General features: G+C 29.0%; 2 protein-coding genes and 1 non-coding gene across 11 annotated transcripts in view; 1 reads left to right on the forward strand and 2 right to left on the reverse strand.

Annotated features, from left to right (window-relative positions):
* Positions 1 to 20938, reverse strand: part of LOC124432894 (cytospin-A-like) — a 34588-nt gene extending 13650 nt beyond the window's left edge. The window contains exons 1-4 of one of the 9 annotated variants that reach the window (XM_046982208.1): positions 20825 to 20938; positions 20094 to 20298; positions 12731 to 12828; positions 7104 to 7298 (exon numbers count right to left, since the gene is read on the reverse strand). In XM_046982208.1, coding sequence (XP_046838164.1) covers positions 7104 to 7298; positions 12731 to 12816 — 281 coding nt within the window. In that variant the 5' untranslated portion in view covers positions 12817 to 12828; positions 20094 to 20298; positions 20825 to 20938. The other 8 variants (XM_046982209.1, XM_046982211.1, XM_046982206.1 and 5 more) reach the window with 8 other exon arrangements.
* On the reverse strand, positions 11616 to 11687 carry Trnac-gca. Its single transcript has one exon. It is a non-coding gene; the product is annotated as a tRNA-Cys (tRNA).
* A 609-nt stretch (positions 20939 to 21547) lies between the features above and the next one.
* On the forward strand, positions 21548 to 22947 carry LOC124432896 (transmembrane protein 234 homolog). Its single transcript, XM_046982219.1, has 4 exons — positions 21548 to 21846; positions 21951 to 22102; positions 22172 to 22331; positions 22405 to 22947. The coding sequence occupies exons 1-4, from the start codon at positions 21831 to 21833 to the stop codon at positions 22479 to 22481; spliced, it is 405 nt and encodes a 134-aa protein (XP_046838175.1). The 5' UTR covers positions 21548 to 21830; the 3' UTR covers positions 22482 to 22947.
* Positions 22948 to 23235: the final 288 nt, after the last annotated feature.

The raw sequence follows: 23235 nt of genomic DNA on the forward strand, positions 1-23235 counted from the left end.
AGCGAGTCGTCCATTCGCAAGATTTGCATCGAAATGATCTCCAAGCAAACGGTGTCGACTTTCCTATTACGTTGAAGACCCCTTCTTTTATTTTCTACACGCGATACTTCGTCATGGAAAAATGTAAAACTAATGAAAATATTACGCCATGGATGTGACTGTGGATAATAAAAAAAAAAAAAAAAAAAAAAAAACAAAGAAGAAAAAAAAGAAAAAGAAAAAAGAGAAAAGAAAAAAAAATATTCATGGAATTCCTTTATCAAATTCTGATTAGATAAATCTATTATTGACAAATAAATTCTTTAGTATTTTACTTCTTCATTTGCGTTGTCACGACATGATAATCATTATTATTTATATCTTCATTGACAGTCAGTGTGCCGTGCGTCATACAAAATATCTCCGTGACCGATTGTATGATGCAGGTGGTACATTTTAAAATGAAACCTTGCAAATCAGATTTCTTTATTTAGTAATGTATATAACGTAGAAAATAGTTAATAGCGATTCTTCTTTTAATTTTGAAATTTTTTTTTTTTTTTTAAATAAAAGCAAAACGTAATATAAAACGTGACTAATCTCGTTGATTTTACAGAAGAGAGTTTAAAATTTGTTAAGTACGCCGTTCGATATGCAGAGCGAGATATTGAAATGAAAACATCTGAACATCTTTTTTATTACTTTCAGATGTACGAGAAAGAAAAAAAAGAAAAAAAAAGAAGTTCTCTCTTTTTTACTCAACACTTATCTTCTTTGAAAAATATTTTCAGACTTTGCTCTATATATTTTTCTCAATATAGAAAGAATGAGAAACGAAAATATTTGCATTTAATATTAATTCGACATAAATCAAAATGTTTGAACAATATTTGAATTTCACTATATATCTGATGTATATATATATTTTTTGTTTTTCGAGTTTATTTCTATAATATCATTGAATGAAAAAGGAGGATTTCCCATAGGGATAAGAATGATTTCATCGTTACTCGCGGTATTTTATTGCAAAAGGGATAACTTTATCTCCTTGAAAAGAAACGTAAAACGATATTCTTATCGCAATCATATAGAAACGACTGAAATCGTGCCAATGACGTAATTCTGTCAATAAAGAAAGGCACTTTGTATCGCTGATAAGAAATATCTCGGCGAAGAGTAAGCGACGCAGCACTTCCAAATTCACATTTATAAATTTGGAATAGTTTTATCGCATCTCGACGATCGCTTTGAGGGTAACAATAAGTATAAGAGCAATCCAAAAAAAGATTGACGGAACGAACGAACGAACGAACGAACGAACGAACGAACGAACGAACGAACGAACGAACGAACGAACGAACGAACGAACGAACGAACGAACGAACGAACGAACGAACGAACGAACGAACGAACGAACGAACAAACGAACGAACGTACGAACGTACGAATCGGCCATTTTTCCATGCAAATGATATTTAGCGATGAAGGTATATTATAGTGGCCCCTTCGTTGCTGGATATAAATAGACGTTTGTAAGTAGCACGTGTGTAAACATCATCTTCAGAAGACTGTCCTCCTCCTACTACTATTCTTTCTTTCTTTATTTTCTTCTTCTTCTTCTTCTTTTCATTATGTTTTGTTTTTTTCTTTTTTTTTTTTTCTTTTCGGTAGGAAAATTATTCCGAGCTGTCAATCATACTTACGAAATCCTTTCGTTCCTCTTTTAATTTCTCTCTACCGTTTTAAGAGAACAAAACTCGTTCAACCTGATGATATTTTTCTTTCAAGAGAGAATTTTCTACATTTATATAGAATTTACGTAGAAATAATGTACTCTTGTTAAATTGTTTGATTGTTATATTTAATAAAAAGAAACAAAAAAAAAAGAAAAAAAGAAAACGGAAAAAAGAAAAGAAGAAGAAGAAGAAAATAGTAAAAAGAAAAGTGAAATCTTTGTTGTTTATCTGCTTGTTATTTGTTATTTTGATATTTTACTTTTTTTTTTTACTGAATTTTCCGTTTTTTGTAATAAAAATTATATAAATATATAAATATTTAAATGTATGTGTGTATATATATATATATATATGCACATACATGTACATATAAATATTTTATTAAATTTTTAGTAAAAAATATTTGAAACTTCAACACAACACAAATAATAGTGCCGTAAAGATAACAAGAAAGATCCGAAAGATGATGCTATATATGTATTTTCTTCAAAATTTTAAGATCATATTAGACAATGATATTTAATCGATGATCATTTTTTTTTAACGTTAAAAGTAATGATTATAAAATTATCATAATATACTTTCTTTTTTCTTATATTATTGATAAACTTTAAGTTTTTACTTAACATATTTTTAGAAATTACGTATTAAGAGAAACTTGAAAGAAAATCATTATCAAAGTAAAGCAACAAAGCGTGTTCAAGAGTGGTCACGTTTCAGACAAATGGTCCGAGGATATAAAATGCTTAACGTTGATAATTTGAGATAAATTTTCAAGAGAAACGACAGCGATAACACGGAGATCAAATTCGACGAAGCTTCTCTCTTTGTTTTCTCTTTCTCTCTCTATCTCTCTCTTTCTCTGTCTCTCCTTATTTTTATTTTTTTTTTTGTTTTCTTTTTATTTGTTTATTTCCTCTGGATAAGAGATGTCAATTGCCCTTGCCCTTCTTCTGCGAGAAGCTTTCCATTTACAATTAGAGAACTTTGCTAGCGTGTGGAGAGTTCAACGTTAGTCGAGACGAGCATTTAACCATGACGAAGTTGGTTTCTCCGTTGACGCTCTATTAATTTTAGAGTAATGTTGAAATAAGGAAGTGCCGAGAGAACTTACTACGTTAGAAAAATGTCACATTGCGAAACAAAACAGAAAAAAAAAACAAAAGGTCATGACGGATGCGTTCATAAAATTATCGATTTTTTACAATTTCAATATTTATATTAGACTAAGAAAAAAAAAGAGGAAAAAAAATTATCAAGATATCCTCATGAAACAGAACGTATAACAGATGTATTTAATTATTAATTAATTGAATTGTATGTTATAGAAGTATGTTCATTGAATATTATATAAAAAGTATATTTTACATGGTTTATAGATAGATCTACATTTATAGTAATGGATAAATTAAAAATTTTCCACATAACACATGTATGATGTATAATAATCATTCTTATAATAATCATATCTTTTTTAATTTTTTTTTCCGAGATTACTAATATATGCACGTCTGTGCATATATTCTGTAGACATATATTAAACGTAATTAGACATAACTTAAACGATAAAAAAAAAATATTACACATAAACACACATACAACGAATATTAATCATACATTATCGTTTAAATATTTCTTTTTTTTTAATTTTTAATTTTTCCCATATGTTTTACTGTAAGATGAGTCATTTGTACACATACGCAGACACACATATGTATACAAAAATGAAAATTTTTGCACATAACATATGTACGATGTATGATATTTGTTACTGGTTGTATACTTTTTGGATTATTTTTTTTTCCCCCGTTAGAAAGATGAGAAATCTACCGGTTTAGAGAACAGTGCTCATTGACTTTTGATTCACTGGGTATGTAGGTCGTTTGCATCGTCAAAGTGGCACTCTCATTGTCAGAGTGGGTCGTCGGTCTGTCGAGTATGGTGACCACTTAAAATTTTACTCTGTGTAAGAAACGTCATGGTCAACTTTGCGTACTCCCTTTTATTTCCTCGTGCAAACTGAATAAAAGGATTAGATTTAACTGATTGTGAGCAACGAGAGAAGAAACGGACGTCCATTGAACCAATGAGATGACGATTAACCAATGATGACAAACTAGCCATTATTTCATAACAAATTGATGTGCGAATATGTTAATTATCTATATTAATTTATTGTCAAAGGTATCATTTAAATTTTCTTTCCGATTAATTTTCAACAAGCAAACGATCCTAATTAAAAATTGTAAATAATGAAAAATATATTTTTATCTACTTTTGTTCTATGTGTAAAAAAAAATAATAAATACATAAATAAATAAATAAATAAATAAATAAATAAATAAATAAATAAAAGAAGCGAGTCGTCTTATTGAATCTATAAAAAAACAAAAGAATGATCTCATTATTTCGAGTAATGTATAAGGTGGAATAAAAGTTTCTAGATGATTTTAAAAATCAATTACTCTCTTTACGAGAATTTTTTAAGCTTTTTCTTTTCTATCTTCTTTTTTTTTTTGACTGCAAGACTACGAGCGCTATTCTAGATACTTGTATTCCAACTTGTATTTTGTAATAATAATGAAAAATAAGTCTCGATAAATTCTTGGCAACAATTAAAAATTGAAAAATAATGATTGATTTTCCATAAACACGCATACGTACATAAGCACGCGTGTCCTTTCGTAATATACTTGAGAAACGAGCACGCAGAAATGAACGTTTAGAATATTCTATCGGCGTATCTAACGTGAATCCACTAGTAGAGGTGTGGGATGCTCGTGGAATGCGATTCCTACGGATTTCATCAGACGCTTGACTCTTTTTTTTTTGTTTGATTTTTTTTTCCTTTTTTTTTTCCCTTTTTTCCTTCAGTAGGCTCTTACGAACGTCGTCGAAAGATATTTACAGCCTCCGCAGTCGCTCGCTTTCGTCGTGTGCTCGTTTTCTCCCGAGGAATCGCGAAATTCTACCATTCTTATGTCTATACATGCTTATATATATACGTGTATATATATATATATATATATATATATATATATATGTAAGTATATATATTGTGTACATACACCCTCAAAATACGATGAACGGCTTTAAGTCTCTTCGGGAGTTCTCATTCTACGAATGCATCTCTTTGGAATAAGTAAGAAAGAAAGAAAGAAAGAAAGAGAGTGAAAGAGAAAGAGAGAGAGAGAGAGAGAGAGAGAGAGAGAGAGAGAGAGAAAGAGAGAGAGAGAAAAGGAGATCGAAACCTGTTCGTGTCTCGAGCAACAGACAGCTTCTTTCATCCCTCTGTTACTTCTGTTTCCATCATTGCCACTTTTTCTCGCCCCCGACTGGCTGGAGTCGAAAGATGGAAATAAAAAAGAACGAATTCTCTTTCCCTGTCGTAAATAACAGATACGTATCTACACTTTGTATCTTCACGGTAATGTTTATTATCTTTTCATTACGTTCATAAAAAAAATTCTTAGTTAACATCGAACCTAATAGACTTGTCAAGTGTCAATCGACTTTAAAACAAATTAATATCAAATTCATAGTACTCGTTAATTTGACGAATTTTAAGATTCGTTTTTAAAGTTTGAGAAATAATAAAATATTATTTCTTATTACTTCAGATTTACTTTGATCGATCTAATGACTAAATGTTTTAAATAAAGAGAGAAAAAAAGAAAAAAAAAAAAAAAAGAAATTCATATCAAGAAATTAATTATACATTAGAAAAATTTCTTAGAAAATTATAAGTTGTTTAATATAAAAACTTTGCCATTAGAATTCATTTGCCAATAGAAATACTTTATGTTTTATTATAAAATTTATAAAAAAAAAAATATATGACTATCAGACGATATGAATATAAATAGAGAATATGGCAAAAGTTATTAGACCATTCAACAAATCAGTCATTCTTTTTGACACTTAACTTAGGCTAATTCTTTCCTTTCAAATTATGAAAAAGTTTCTGGATTTGAAATATAAAATATATATATATATAAAAAAAAAAAAAACCAAAAAAAAAAAGAAATTAGTTCGAAAAAGTTTCGAGATGGGTTAATCGATTTATTAAATCATCTAGGAAATTTTGATGCGTCCTGTATTGTACATAGTAAGAACGTTTGATAAAGGCAGAGCCAAAATAAATTATGTACGAATGTTTGATCGATTTGAAAGTTAAAAAAAAATAAATCGTAGAAATCAAAGATAGAATGGAAATAGATCGATATTGTCGATCTTGTATCGATCGACGTTTGAGAAGTAATCATTGGAGAAGAGGGTATCGGAGTATCGTTGTTGGTTCGAACTGCATTTTGCAGGAGACGGTCGGGGATATATACGCTTAATACCGTTTATATACACTGTGTGCCATCGAGAAATCGTGGGGAAAGGAGTCAGCATGCGAGTACGAGGTCATTGAACTCACGCAAAGCGCCGATGAACATACATACTTGAACGAGTGCGCGAGCGAGCAAGCGAGCCAGGGTGCGCGCGCGCAGGCGTACACCCGGCCTTTTCTAGCTTTCTTTTTGCCCCTTTCTTGTGTCTCGTCCTGTCTCTTTCTTTTCTCTCTCTCTCTCTCTCTCTCTCCTCCTTTTCCCTCCCCCTTTTTCTTATCTCTTCTTTCGAACAGGACATCAAGCTTCGTCTAACATCATCCGTATGAAATAAATATATGTACTATATGTACATTAGTATATATAAAAGTTGAATAATAATATATGTATTATGTGCAAATTTTTACATTTATATTTGATGGATAGATTGTGTATATATACGGTGGTAAATTTCAATTTTATATATATATATATATATAAAATGTTAAATATTTATATTTGCTAAAATATATTATATTAATATATTTATATTTATTAATATAAATATTTTAATAATTATATAATAATATAAAATACATTATTATATAATAATATAAATTGTAATATAGTTTATTGTAATGTTATAAACAATATAAATAAAAATATAAATATATGTATATAAAATGTTAAATTTATATTTTTTAAATTGTTTATATTAAGTGGTTAAATCTTTATATATTAATATTTATATATTTGATTAAATATAAAAATATTTTATAGATAGACATAGTAAATAAATGGCGGGAAATTGAAACACGGATCTAATCGAATATTTTTTCGTTGTATAACAATGACCAAAAGATCAACTTGTTGTCCATCATTATATCCATCTATATGTTTCGTAAATATATGTTATAATTATATTATAACATATATACGTTCTGTTCCATGTTCTATATTATTAAGTAATTTAAAAAAAAAAAATAAATGTAAATCATTTCAATTCGATCGATCCAATCGACATCATATTCTTTTTTTTTCTCTCTCTCTTTCTTTCTTTCGAGATAGAACTCACTTTAATCGTTCCACCGATTTCGTCCCCGCTGACTTCTGAGGAGTCTTCGTCGTCCTCGTCGTTGTCGTTGTTGTCGTTGCTGTCGGCTTTCGCTCGACTTTTCTGCCAGGCGGCCTTTTCGCGCTGAAAAGCAACGACACCGCGTCCGTTCTTTTTTTTCCAACTCCAGACGGCGGCCTTGGCTCGAGCTTCGACCTGAAATTCAGAATAGAATCTTAAACTCGTGCCTCTCTCTTTCTTTCTCTCTCTTTCTCTGACTCTCCTTCTTTTTATTATTTTTATTTTTTCTTTTCTTTTTTTTTCTGTTTTTTCTTTTTCTTTTTTATTATTTTGTTTTTCCCCATGTACTTCTCGTGCGAAAGTGGAACGCCAATCGTCGCCGAGATGAACGCGAGCCTTGTTAAGACTCACACGCAACACAAAACGTATGTTTCTATATATATATATATATATATATATATATATATATATATATATATATATATATATATATGCATATATATTTAGAGTATATATCTATTTCTATATATATATTATTAAATCCGTTAGATCTAGCTAAAAATTCTCTTCGATCAGCATATAATTATTTTTAAATTAAAATTAAATTTTAAATTAAATTAAATGTTTTAATGAAAAAGAAAAAAAAATAAAGATATAAAATAAAAGCTACAAAATATTTGACTATATATATATGTATATATATGTCCTATGAGCATAATATGTTAATTAAATGATCTACAATATAATTATAGATAATTCGATTAATTATAGACTCATATAATAAGTATGTGAATACGTACGGAATATATTACATAATAAAATTTATTACTATGTTTCTTTTATACCCAAATTTATTTAAAATACATAGAAATATAATTATTTCAAGAATATTATAAATATAATTAATGTTTTATTTAAGAAATAAATAAATAAATATATATATATATATATGTATTCGTATCTTTAAAAAATTGCATGTTAAATAAATAAATATATGTTATATATGTGTGTGTATATGTGCGTGCGCGCGCGCGCGTGTGTGTATGTGTAATATTACATATATTTACTTATTTCCTATTATAGAAATTTTTTTTCACACTAAATTTCGCAAAGATGTTCAAAACGGTAAAATAAACTCTCGTTTTCATTTTCTACATAAAACGGAATCTTTGAGAAGGATCTCATTCGTCGAAAGGAAGTGGAACGAACGTGCGATGGGGTTATCCTACGCAATGTGCTGTTACACGCTCTCGTCTAACGAACGATTATGTAAGTTTGCAAGACGTGTTGAACGTAGGTGCATGGTTTAACGCATTCTCTTATGAACAATAAGAGATGCTTTGTGCTCTTAGTATCTGACGTTTCACGAGAAGATGCTAATTTTGTTATAATGTTTATTACACCGACATTCGAATAGATATTTCTTCAAAAAAGTTACAATAGATTTTAAAAATTATTGTATTAATTGAAATAAATCAATTTATATATATATATATAAAATATAAATGTATAGATTAGATTTGATTTGGGAAATAAAGACATGAAATTAATTAATTAATTAATAATAATAATAGTATATAAAAAATGTATTCTTTTTTTTTCAAATGTTATTAAGATCAGTGTGGATTGGTTTTAAAAACGATCGAGCATGACTATGATTAAACTTTCGTATATTATATTGATTATATAAAGTAACTAATTGCTCTATAATTGTTTTACAGATAAATTTTGTAATAGTAAATGTTGTGGGTTTATGTAAAAACAATAATATCTGATAAATAATGAAGTCGTTGAAATATCGACTGACTAAATTAGAATTACATAACTGGATCATAAATCTTGTGTTTTGTAACCACTATTCTATTTTGAATTCGATTAATAAATTGTCGAATGTTATCAAATCATTCCAAGTTATAAAAAAAAAAAAAACAACACGAGCTAATTACAATATATATGTTGAACGAAAATTTATAGGTAGTTTTAACAATCAATTACATTTCCTTCCAAACATTTTAAGCTAATGTTTATTTTTAAATCGTAAAAAGAGTTTCTAAGCTTGTAATTTTACAATTTGAAAACAAACATCAGTTTAAAATATTTCGAAAAGGAGTAATTGATTTTGAAGAATATCTAAAAACTTCCGGCCTATCCTGTATTCCTCACAATTTATTTATAAATTTTGTCGTAAATAAAAATGCAATTGTCGCAATAAAAATGTCGCAAAAATAGCAATAAAAGTGACTGAGCGTCTCTATTCATAGAGTTCTAATGAAAATAAAAGAAAAAAAAGAATCATTAGATAAGCCATATCTAAAACGTATACGATATGCAAACTCGTTAAATCATCGATTTATCTGTACTTGCAAAGTGATTATCGATTTGTTCTCGATATGACTAGATAAGAAGAAAACGCATTTGCCTTCGACACTAATAGCTTACAAGCATACGAACAAGATTAAATTATTTCCGTGTGAATCCAGCACTTAACTGGGCGATAATAAAAGGTTCGTCTCTTGAGGAATGATCGATCGATCTTGAAAACCCAACGCCTTCGTCGAGTATAAGAAAGGATAGGAGAGAGTAGAAAAGAGAGTAGAAAAGAGAGAGAGGGAGAGAGAGAGAGAGAGACTTGATTCGACGAGTTTAGTGTATCGACCACCAGTTTGGTATATGCCGAGGAACGACGAGTTGATGAGGTCAGTTCGATCGCTGACCGCTGGTCAATGACCTCATCTCTCTCTCTCTCTCTCTCTCTCTCTCTCTCTCTCTCTCTCTCACTCACTCTCTTTCTCTTTCTCTTTCTCTCTCTCCTTTTCCCTCCCTCCTTACCAATTTTTGTATTTTTTTTAATACATTTCTTTATACCTTTCACAATCAACTTATATGTATATTGCAAACATACATTTATGCAAGACAAAATTTGCTAATTTCGAATTAAAAAATAAAATATATACCTATCTATATACCTAATATCTATATTTATGTATCTAAAAAAATAAGATGTATATATATATATATATATATACATACATACATATATATATATATATATATATATATATATATATATAAACATTTCTATTTATTCGGTCAGTATGTTTATTAATTAATGATAAATATTTTGTAAAATAAATGATCAGGATATGTAAATAATTTTATCAGTATTTATAATGTTTTTGTATATATAAGTTGGTAATCACGGGCGTATTTAGTTAAAGAAACGTTAGAAATTTTTGGAGATCCATTAAAATATATTAATTATTTACTATATATTTTTTTCTCACTTGAACTATTAATGAAAAATAAAAAATGTACTGTCAAAAATACTATCATAGTCGTAAATATTAAAATGAAAATAATATACCAGATATTATTTATATAATTAAATTAAATATTATTATATAATATAAATTTATATCGTCGTGTCGAGGCCACTAAGTTATGGGTGACGAAGCGATCGCCTCCACCGCCTGTACGTAAATCCACCATTGCTGGTGATTATGAAAGTGATCTAATTATGTCATATATATTTTTCGTTTTGAGATATTTTGATATTTACCTCTGAAATATTTTTAAATTTAATTTTCTATAATAACCAACAATAAAAGTATTTATTTTTAAATATATATCTAATAATATGTGATATTATACATATTATTATATCTTTTATACATTATATTTATATATATATATATATATATATATATATATATATATATATTATATAATTCTTTTATGTATTTTTAATGACAAAAAAAGTTACAAATAAGAATTAAATTAATTGTATTGCTGCTATTTGACTTGCTTGGATAACTTTCATAATTATGGATCATTTATATGCACATATATAAAAAAAAAACTAGTTAAATTTAAATGAAGAAATAAGATATTTGATATATTATAATTAACTTGTAATATTAAGAAAGAGAAAGAGAAAGAGAAAGAGAGAGAGATATCAGTCGTTTACGCCTTTTTGTTTGTTTTTCATTTAGAATTTTTTCATAATTTAAAACCTATTTGAAATTCTTCTCTTTCATATTTTATTACGTCTGCTATTATCGTCAGAATGTAGTTGAAGTCTCTGCGAGAGAATTGCTTTTTACGAGAACACAGCGAGTCTTCTCAGTTCTATAATGATTTAATTGTAACAATTATGACTCGTGGAGTCCCCTGTTTCTCGGCTCGTTCGTCCTTGTCTGATGCTTGTTAGTGAACGTAATCGTGTCGTAAGCCGTGACGTCACTTATCTCCGTGTCTCGTAACCGAGTTTAATTTATCACTCAATATACATAGATGTACATGTTTATGTATGTATATTGTATAGTATAGGAAAATCGTAAAATATCGTCACGTAATAATACATTTTATGTGTTTACGCATTGATTCTTATCGAACGTATCAAAAAAAAAAATGCGTGCTAGTGTGACGAGTGATAACGAAAACTAAAAAAAAAAAAAAAAAAAAAAAAAGAAAAAAAAGGAAAAAAAAAGAGAATAGAAAAAAAGAAATTTAAGGGGACACCCGGGTTTGAACCGGGGACCTCTCGATCTGCAGTCGAATGCTCTACCACTGAGCTATATCCCCGATTGAAAGTTTTATTCTACAAACATCATATCAGAGACAACGAACGAGTTTAGTATTATTCAATATTTCTTATCTATAGTCAATATTTCGTAAGAACACGTTATTTTGCATGAAAACTTGTTAATTGATTTATTTTTTTTTTTTTTTTATATACTACTACCTAAATCATTTAATCGAAACCGTATTGCATATAATGTTACCAACTTAGAATATGTATATAATAGTATCGAGACTCGTATATATTACAGATTATCAATATTTGATTTCAGTGCAATCGATCGTATCATGAGCTTGACCGTTTAAACGTGTAACGGCCTCTTGATATAGACAGATGCATCAATGTACGTTGCAGGTAGATAACGGAATTTCCGGAAAAGTAATAGTGCGACCGGTTTCCCAACACGTGACAGATAGAACGAGCAAGTCCATTATGATTACGGTAACGAGCTCGCCTTGAATTTCTCCATTTCTACTTAAATTTGAATGTTTAGCACGATTTAACACGAATAAAATTATATTTTCGATTGACCCTACTATTTTAAACGTTTGAATGAATATATTTACTTCGAGGAATAAATTTGCATAAATAATCGATCAATTTTTGTCTCATGCATATATATATATATATATATATATACACATACATATATATATATATATATATATGTATTAGACACATGATATTAGAGAGGTTATTTTTTATGGCTAATTTAATTTCAAATAAAGTACGTTGTATATATCGACCTATGAGAAAGCGTTCTGTATTCTTATGCTCAACTCTTATTGGTTGCATTTAAATGCATCTTCGTTGATGCACTTCGCAAAAAAAAAATTTCGTTTCAAAGTTTAAGGTTATACTGGCGCCCTCTGCGAGGATTAAGAATTAAGTACTTTGAGATACGTCGATAAAACAGATTCTCTCATGAAGCTTGAATTTTTTATTTTTTTACTCGATTAAAATAAAAACGTTCAAAGTTCGTCTATAAATATATATAAATTTCGAATTAGATTAAATAGATTTAAGATAAAAAGATAAAACTTACTTATTCTTGGTCGAATTATTAACGGTCGATGTCGTGGTTCCGGTTGTACGTTTAATGGGAGCCCGCCCTCCCGAACCCACGGACATTCCGCTTCGAGCCTGAAATAAATATTTTAATATTGATTAAAAAGAAAAAGGAAAAAATTAATTTTAACTAATACGAACAAAATTTATGTTTCGAGAAAAAAAAGAACTAATAATATTAAGAAAGAATTGATAAATTTATATTTATGCCAGCGGAACTCTTAATGGAACGAATTCTTTCAAATCGATCTTTTATATAATTATTACTATTTTTAGAAACTACAGTAAATTATATATATATGTATATATATATATATATATATATATATATATATATAATATAAATATATAATATACAATCAATTAATGTAATAAAAAAATTTTTTTGAATAAATCAATAAGATATTTATACCATGGATCACGAAATTGAAATTGCAAATCAATACATAACCTAAAAAATAATTCATCCGCTTGTAAAAAAAAAACAAGACGATACTAATTGTTAGGCAACATTATACGTACAACGTATAAATTTGTCATAGATGATATCAGCTTGCGTAATTATTGTTTCCGCAAATTGTAAAGTATGATTAATCGTTTCAAGATAAAAATTCTTTTGAAAACATGATGGACTCTTTAATGACGAGAAAGAGATATATACATATAAATTAACGTTCCTTTACATCTTTTCTTCTTTTCTTCTTTTCTAACGTTGAAGATGTCACATTTTAATAAAAATAAAAAAATAAAAATATATATATAAATATACATATAAAGCTAAAGGAAAAAGCATAAAAATACAACAAAGGTTAGATCAATTCTCGTTATTATTTCAATGTCGAATTTCAGATATTTTCTTTGTAGAACTTTTGTTTTATCTTACACGCAAATCCTCAATCTTGTTAGGGTGGCATGAACGTGAACACGCTAACGTTCTCAGCACGCACGAACGATTCTAACAAGAGATTATGCGAAATACAAAAATGCCCGAGAGCCTCCTTGAAGCGTTGAGCGCAAACGTAATTATGAAAACGAAGGACGATGATGGGGAAACATAACAAAAGACGAGAAGCATGAATTCGGAATGATAATTAAAATAAAAGAAAAGTGAAAAAAAAAGAAAGTATATATATATAAAACGATCTATACGTTACTAGTTTTACCGATAAAGATCGGCATAAATATCTCGTAGGAATCGATACATAATGATAATACAATGATATAAAAATTATATGTAAATAAGCGAATGAATTACATGGGATATTACAAATGGACGAAGGAAAAAAAAGATAAATAAATATTACCGAATTTCCACCTAAAACTTCCAAAAATTGCTTGAACATCGCTTCTGATATGTATTAAGATCCTTCGAAGAATCCTTGATATGTACGTCGCTGAGAGACAGAGAGAGAAAGAGAGAAAGAACGAAAGATAGAGAGAAACAGAGAGAAAGATATATGTGAATCTATCTATAATAGTTCGAGATTGGAAATTCTAATTGCACTTATTATGCATATGCACCTTTACGTTGTCCTCGATATAATCACTTTTTAATCGACGATCAATGTCGTTCATTCTCGTGTTTATTCGAAACTCGAAAAGATTTCACCCGTTGTAATACGTTTGATCAATGACGATTCCTCAAATATCACTTTTATTTATTCTGTAATTATCGTTGATTATAAATAAGATCATCACTATACAGTTCGTTGAATTTCACGTATGACGAGACTTTAGAAAATTCAATCTCACGATAAAATTTCTAATTATTAATGTAATTTAATATATCACAATTTCACCAATTTTCGCGCTACACTTTCTGAACTAATGTTACAACGTACATACATACGTGAACACCGACTGAATTCGAACTGCTAAGATAAGAATTAAGTTCCTAGCGATAAGAAAGGAAATATCTTTAGATATACCGCGTTTAAACGCGAGTAAAGTGTGTAGGCAACATTTGTTATACACACGTATACTTAGAAATGCATTCGACCGTCGAAGTTGTACATCAATGATTACTAGAGTGGAACGTATGTATAAATCATATTTCATTTCGCTAAAAAAAAAAAAAAAAAAAAAAAAAAAAAAAGAAAAAAAAAGAAACACATTTTTTATAATAGTTATATACACATATATCAATAGCTTTATAATAATTAATATATAAAAATAATAATGCATTATCGCCTATCAACGTTTTGCCGCTGTACTTTTGACGTTACAGAATTTGAATTCCGCGGGTGAAACATAACGCGCGATATTTAAAATTCGATTAAGCGCTTCTGTCAAGATGTTTACCTTTTTAATCCCTCTTACCATATCCATGGGATATGTTAGATGACACGTTAAAGAGAAGGTGGGGATGAAGGGGGGAGGAGCGAGGGAAGTTAATAACAATTTTCAAGAGCTCTAATACGCAAAGCGAAGGAGCAACCGATCGAGAAGGCGGCGTCCGTACGCGTCGTATACACGCGTCGTGTGTACCTACGAGAAGGTTCATCGAACCCTTTTGCTGCCGCGTATACGGGTTCTCGGCCAATAATAAAGATGCACGCCCGGTACGTAACTACGCTTCGTACATACATACGTAAGTATGTAAAGAGCAGAGAGCTGGGACATTTTTTTTGTTTTGTTTTATCTTAATTTCAAAAGAGATAATCCAAGTATTACATTATATTTATCTTTAAACAACATCTATTTCATATAAACGAGATATTAAATATAATATTTTCAAAGAGAAAATCTATCGCATAAGGAAAATTATATCAATAGAAAAAAACAGAAGGAAAAAAAACAAAAAAAAAAGAAAGAAAGAAAGAAAGAAAGAAAGAAAGCAAGAAAAAGAAATTGTATCCATCTCGTTCGTTTATATACAATAAATATGTTTTGTTCAAACTTTCTCACACAACATTTCAACTTTGTTATGCTAATATATTACCAACTTAGAAGATAGATTTTCCCACATGTAACTACATGAAAGTTGCCTATTTAATTTACTACATTACGAAAGGATCACACGCTCTTGGAAATCGAAGGATTCGAAATTTCTTCTCACCGGATTCTCGCTCTACATTTGAATTTTGCGCGACTTTCGACGATGTCGGCCAAATCGAAACGAATCAAAATCTGTGTTACGGACGAACTGAATTTGTATGTATGTAATTGTGTATGTATGTACAGTAACGGTCAGGAATCAGGAATCGGGTACACACGAGATTTATAATAGATCATATTGTGTTATAACGATCGTTCGTTTCTATATTCTAAGTAGAATTATTATATGATCATTTCGACAGATATATGAATTTTTTTTACAGAATGGGTCCAAAAGTTTCTAAAAGATTTTAAAAATCGATTACTTCTTTTCGAGACTTTTTAGATTAATTCCTTTTTCTTTTTTTTTTTTTTTTTTAGATCGTATAAAACCACATACCCAATAAATTTTTATTTTAACAATCTGAAAATAAAAATATAAACCTAAAAAGTCTCGAAAAGGGATTTATTAATTTTTTTTTTAGAGATCACGCAGTAACTCTTAGCGCACCCTGCATTTAGGACTGTTATTAGGATTCTAATTAAGAATGAGATTCTATTGGTATTAAAAAAAAAAAATATTTTAGAAAAATAATTAAAACGAAGGTAGAGTATCCAGGGCGTAACATTTTTGTTCGCCATTATGTATCTACTAATTAATGACCATTGAAATTGTTGTGGATAATGTGTGAATGAGAAAAAAAAGAAAAAAAAAAAAAGAAAGAAAAAAAATAAAGGAAGGAGAGAAAAAAAGGAAAGAAAAAGAAGAAGAAAAAGAAAAAGAAAAAAAGGAACAAATAGATTCGTCGCGAAATAAATTTGTTTAATATCTGGGCTTAGGGTGTGGTCGACTATGGGCTCTCTTTCCACGGGGCCTTTTCCTACGACCTACGCTTCTTGTCGCGTGGCCGGCAGAAAGATCGACAGAAGAAACCGGCCCACACGCGATCGTGGCCGTTCTATCTTCGACAGTGATCGCATTCGCTCGAACGCCCGCGAAATCGGCAACAGGTGTACATAGGTACATTATGTATTACATATATAGATCGGTAAGTAAGGACGAGATATGTATATTTTATGTATGCATATATATATATATGTATTATATGTATGTATGTATGTATGTATGTAGGTATGCATGTATGTATGTAAGTATGCATGTATGTATGTAGGTATGTATGTAGGTATGTATGTATGTATGTATGTATATATGTGTGCCATAAAAGAAGGTGAGAGCACGCGCGAGCGCCAAAAGCATTTCACCTTTTCCCGCAGCTTTTCTCGCGCCAATCGAACCGTACAATAACGCGTTAAACTCGCGAGTTCTACCGAAGTTCATCGAACCCCAACGTACCGTTGCCGGTTTCTATATCGTATCGCTCTTCGTTCATCATTCTTCTCGTAACACATTTCGATTTATTTTTATTTTTTTATTTTTTTTATTTTTTTTATCTTCTTATTTATTTGTTTTCTTTTGTTTTTTTTTTATTTTTATTTTTATCTATCTATTTACTTGTGGTTTTTTCTTTTACTTTTTTCTTTTTCTTTTTTGTTTCCTTTATTTTCTCCTACTCTTTCATTTTGCATTCTTTCTATTCGATCGTCATTATTTTTCTTTTGATTTCTCTCGTTCAAATACAAACGAACGAAGTAAGATCGTCGCCATTTTTGTGACAATTCGCACGTCACTCGAGCGCGGGAAAATTTGGAAAAATTTTGTCAAACGATTTTATATTTTGTTTTCGTTAAATCGATTTAATTAATGTATAAAGATTTTTGTGTATTAATATTTTAAAAGAAATTGATAAAAATTGAGAAACTCTCGTTGAACTGTTTTATTAATACTTAATATCCGAGTATTTCTCTTTTTCTTTTTGTTAAATCATATTAATATATTAGAAAAAGATCAAAATAAAACAAAAAAGAAAAAAGTAAAAAAGAAGAGAACGAAAATGCTTTCTTTCAATAATTATTCTCTTGTCAAGAATTAAATCGTCCAAAGGAAAGGGTTGCTAAGAAAAGAATCCATTAAATAAGCTAGCGTTTTTTTTTCGAATAAATAATTAAACAAATAAAATAAAATTTCCTTTTTTTTGTTTTTTGCTTTTTTCCTTTAAAAATGTGGAAGAAGAGCGAAGAAAATGGACAAAACGACGACTGCACCTGTACATAGGTATCCTGTTTCCTTCACTGGTAATCCTTTCAGCAAAACGACACGTCGACTCGATGAGAAATGAAAGAAAAAGAAAAAATAAAAAAAGAAAAAGAAAAAGAAAACAAAAAAAGAAAAAGTAAAGTCGGGGATAGGATGTCCCGTTTTAATAAAAGACGGGAAACACGCGCGCGTCGTCCTTTTGGACGACGATCAGGATATGTCGACGCGTGCGATTCGGCAGTTCAATGCGAACTGACTACCTCCGTTCCATGCCATTCCATTCCTTGCTATTCCATACACCGTCTCGTTCAACGAGTGAACTCTCTCCCTCTTGTTCTTGATCCTTGGCTCTCTCTTTCTCTCTCTCTCTCTTTCTCTATATCTATATCTTTATCTCTATCTCAATTTATCTCTCTCTTTCCCTTACACTCTTTCTATCTTCTCAGATCGCTCTCGCTGTCGTCGTCACGCTACTCGAGCAATCTCCTTTACGATTATTAATTTCATTAGGACATCGATAGGAGTTGCTTCGAATTTGTCCGCCATTTTTCAAACGATCGATCACTTACGTCATTTGCACCCTCGAGAAATTCAAAATAACTTTGTTATTTCCTACTTCATTCACAAATAATTGAACGAGTCGATTGATTCTTTCTTTTTCTTTTTGTTTTTATCTTTAAATTTAATTTCGCGAAACTATAGGCAATAGAATTTGTGTTATCTATGTATCGGATCTTGTTGCGCACTCATGGGGAAAAATTTAAATCAAAGCTATGTATCACTTCATTCTCGAACAATTGAATAGACGTTCGATATTTTTAAAAATACGCTTTCCATAAAACCGATTCCATAATATGGAATTTATGTTACTTCTTACGTCATTTGCACGCGCTTGAGAAATACTAATCACATTTATCATTATCTCGTTTTCGAACGATTAAAAAATTGATCGACTTTTTTAAAGTTTCTTCTTTTCTTTTTTTTTTTTTCTCTTTTTGAAACTATGCATAATACAATACAAATTATAGATTATTATTTATGATTATGATTATGATATATATATTGTATATTATATCGTGTATGTTTTAATAGATGATCTTATATAAAAAAGAACGATATAAAACGATGTATCGAAAGTTTTGCCGAAAATAATTTAGCTTGTTTTTCTCTCTCCTGTATAAGAACGCTTCTGTATACGGTCACGGATAGCGTATGCACGATTCATAATACACTCGATACGCTTGCGTAACACGCGTACAAGCTATAATATATCTGATCCGGTTGCATACCGTAATGCGTCGCACGAGAGATTCATCCAAATACTGTCGATAGTCGATTCTCACGAGTTTTTAACAATTAATACAAAACTATTCACGTATTATAATTATCGTATATGTATATATATATATATATAAAATATTAGATACATACACATATACGTACTTCATGTAGAATTAAAATACTCTTGGAATATAATTCGAAATCTATGCATTATAACATGTAACATCTATAATGTATTTAGAACGTGTCCATTAGATTATACGTGTTTTGTTTGAAATAAACAAATCGTGGGTAGTGCTCGTTGACTTTATAAAGCTAATTATTATCTAAGAAAATCTCTAATTATATATTTATATGATGAAAATGTAAGAAAATATGAGATTAAATGAAGGATTTACAATAATAGAAAAATGATTTTCAAGTTCCATCTCTAATGAAAAATTCGTATATTATGATTTTAAATTAATTTTTATTTAATTGATCTATATCCATTTTGAAAAAATTAAATCGTGTAATCTCCAGTTTATTGGAAATCCAATGTAACGGATTATTATTATTATTATTATTATTATTATTATTATTATTATTATTATTATTATTATTATTATTATTATTATTATTATTATTATTATTATTAATCATGAATGAACGTTTGTTATGACCTTGCCCTCGGTAAAGTAGGTGACCCTCCGACTTAATGGACGCTAATTTCATTAGTGCGGATTATAAAACGTGATGTAGGGTGAGGAGAGGGGTGATGGCTGAAAAGAAAGGGGGGGAAGGAAACCCCGTGATTCTTGCGGAGGAGGAAGGAACGTGCTTGTGCTCTTGTTGCGCTCCAAATACCTCTTCGTTTCTTTCTACCCACCTGCCGTGATTCTATTTCTTGTCATCCCACGTAGATTTGGTCGTGGAAAGCGATTAACTATAGGCCCTTCTCGGGAATCCATTTTCCGCATATTTATCCCTTCTTATATTAAATCGTCGATCGATAATTGTTCCACTTTAATATCGAGATATTGATTTTCCTTTTTCTCAAATAAGCACAAATGATATAATCGTTGTAGTATCACCTAAAAAAATATACAAGAAGTATTATAGAACTTTTAAATTTCCCGCTGTTACAATGTCCGGTCGTATGTATCATTGTTTACAAGATTTCGTACGCGTATCATTGTAATAAAATATAGAATAATAAATGATAATATGATTGATCAAACTATCCGTTAATATTATTATTATTTGGTAATAAGGAAGTAATATATTGTTGAACAATACGAACGTGGATTATCTTTATTCAATTAAGAATAAATCGATAAATCGCTTTGCAAAATATACGAAAAAATATTAAATGTAAATACGATGTGCCAGAAAGAAATATTTATTTCGTTTCTATGATCGAATTAGATTTTTGATCTTTCAAGAAAAATAAAAGTAGGTTAATTTATAAAATAATATATATGCTTTCGTCAAATTCGTTCATAACGGCGAAATGAAAATATCGTTGACGTAGACCCGTGTGTTATTTAGGTACTTGCTTACATACGCGACTCCGTCCTTCCAAATGTAAAGGAGAAAAAAAACGATGTTGCTACTTACAAAGATTCCTACGGCACACTACCCGATGAGCCACCTCGCTAACGTACTTGATCATCGTAAGAGACCGACAAGTGTTTCAGCGCGAAGATGAGTGGGGTGATTGCTAACGGGTCGAGAAAAAACTTTCATTCGTTTAAAGCTACCATCAGCTCCATCTATGTACCAAAAGATGTTTGTAATTGATCGGTTTCGTCGGTAACATTTCTGAATGTTTGTATTCAATTGTTTTTTTTTCTTTTTTTTTTATTTAATTTCTAAATTAAATTATTATTATTAATTACAAAAATTATTATACGAATTAAATAATTATATTAATAATTTTTATTAATAATGTAATTAATAATTAAATTTTTATTAATAATTGAATCTTTAAATAGTAATTATTTATTGTTTATATAATAATTTAATAATTATTTGATTTATTCAGAATTTTTTTTTTTTTTCATATATAAGCGATTCAGATGAATGCGATATTTTTATTATGAAAATAATATTTACAAGTAGAAAATCGTATTGAATTTGATTATGCCGTAGCTATAAATTGTAGTTTTTCAAGAAAGATTTATTTATGATTATGATTTAAAATAATTATCTAAAAGATTCATTATAAAAAATTTCTTTAAGCAATTTCATTATAATAATTATTATTTAATTTCAATTATTATTTATTATTTTGTGTTACTTTCTAAAATTTGTTCCAGAGAGCGCATTCAGTATGATTCATAGAAAGATGGCGGCATCTATGACGATTTGTTCGAATTGAAAGGGAGAAAAATAATTAACATGCTGTTTATATAAACTATGATTGCTAACCTATATTATATGATTGAAAATATTTATTACAATTGTTTTACTACGTAGTATAAGTTTGTTCTGTTTACTCATGTAAATGACGTATTACACTTTGAAAGTATAACAAAAAATATGTGATAAGAGTTTTTTGAAATATGTTTATAAATAATAATTATTATTGATATAAAAATATGATATCTGCATATTAGTAAAAATGACAGTAAACACAGGTACGAATGAAATACTTGTCTTTTTCTTAAACATTATATTTTGAGATAACAGTGTTTGAAAATTTCAATTAATAATATATATCTTTCCATTAATTTTATTTTAGAATCTGTGATATATCTTGTCCTTGTAGCATTTTTATGGGGCATAACTAATCCATTAATAAAGAAAGGTGCAAGTGGTTTAGAAAATGTAGAAGCAAAAACCAGCTATGGTCAATTTTTTAAGGAACTTTATTTTCTTTTTACCAATGCAAAGGTTTTTGTTTTTCTTTATATCCATAGTAAGAAAAACTATTGTGTTTTAATTGATTCTAACCTTTATTAGTACATGACACCATTTCTGTTCAATCAAATTGGATCTTTGCTGTATTACTTGGCTTTGCAAGGTGCTGATATATCTTTGGCAGTTCCAGTTTCTAATTCTCTTACCTTTGTGATTACCGCTGTGACAGGTTGGATCTTAGGAGAGAAGAGAGCAGAAAGAAGTAAGAAATTTATTACTTATAGATTTTATCTTTCTATCAAGTATTTTATGCATTCCTTGATATTATGTTTCAGACACATATATTGGAATGATATTGATATTGATGGGAACTACTTTATGTTGTTGGGATAAATTATATACATTGGAATAATTTTCTTTTTAATTGTATGATAAAGGAATGCACGATATGTTATAGAGAATATTTCTTTAACCGGTGGTTCAGAGAGACAACAAAACAAATCTGATTCTCTATTTTTTTTTCTTTTCTTTTTCTTTTTTTTTTTTACGAACAAAGCTTATTAGTTAGTAAACATTTATGATTTACACAATATTATATGAGAGTCAAAATATATACATATATATGTATAATATATTATTATCATACCATATCAATTTATAAAACACTCCATTGTTTGTTATATCGTTTTGAAATTCTTTGAAATTATTGTTCGTTTATTTCAAATTGTTATTCATGTTACAAAATATAACTTGTTGCCAGAGTTCTATGTCTCCGTACATTTAATATTATTTTTCTTACACTTGTTGTGTGAAGGACTAATAACTATGTTAATGGACAATACAAATTTATCAGTAAACCAATACAGACCATCCATATATCCATGATATTTACATGCAATCCTTAATGATTCATATGTACATACACATATAATTAGCACCAAATGGAAATGAAACTTATGGTGCGGATGACTATTTTTTTGTCACTGAGTAAATCGATCCTTTTAACAGGACAACGGCGTATCACAGTACAACAGAAAATTGTTCTATGGTTTTATCATTTACTCTGTTGTCACAATCGGTTTTGAGATGATTTGATATAAACAAAGATTATCTCCTGTAACAAATTATTTTTCCAGATGAAAATCGTAGCCGTTGATGATCATGAT

This window comes from Vespa crabro, chromosome 2 (assembly GCF_910589235.1).
Source record: "Vespa crabro chromosome 2, iyVesCrab1.2, whole genome shotgun sequence".
In the NCBI taxonomy this organism is placed as follows: Eukaryota; Metazoa; Arthropoda; class Insecta; order Hymenoptera; family Vespidae; genus Vespa; species Vespa crabro.

Bases quoted from the DNA above. Each gene is read 5' to 3' on its own strand.
- LOC124432896 (XM_046982219.1), top strand. The intron at 22,103-22,171 runs GTTTTTGTTTTT...AACCTTTATTAG, and splicing joins TTCTTTTTACCAATGCAAAG to TACATGACACCATTTCTGTT. The intron at 22,332-22,404 runs GTAAGAAATTTA...ATTATGTTTCAG, and splicing joins AGAGAAGAGAGCAGAAAGAA to ACACATATATTGGAATGATA.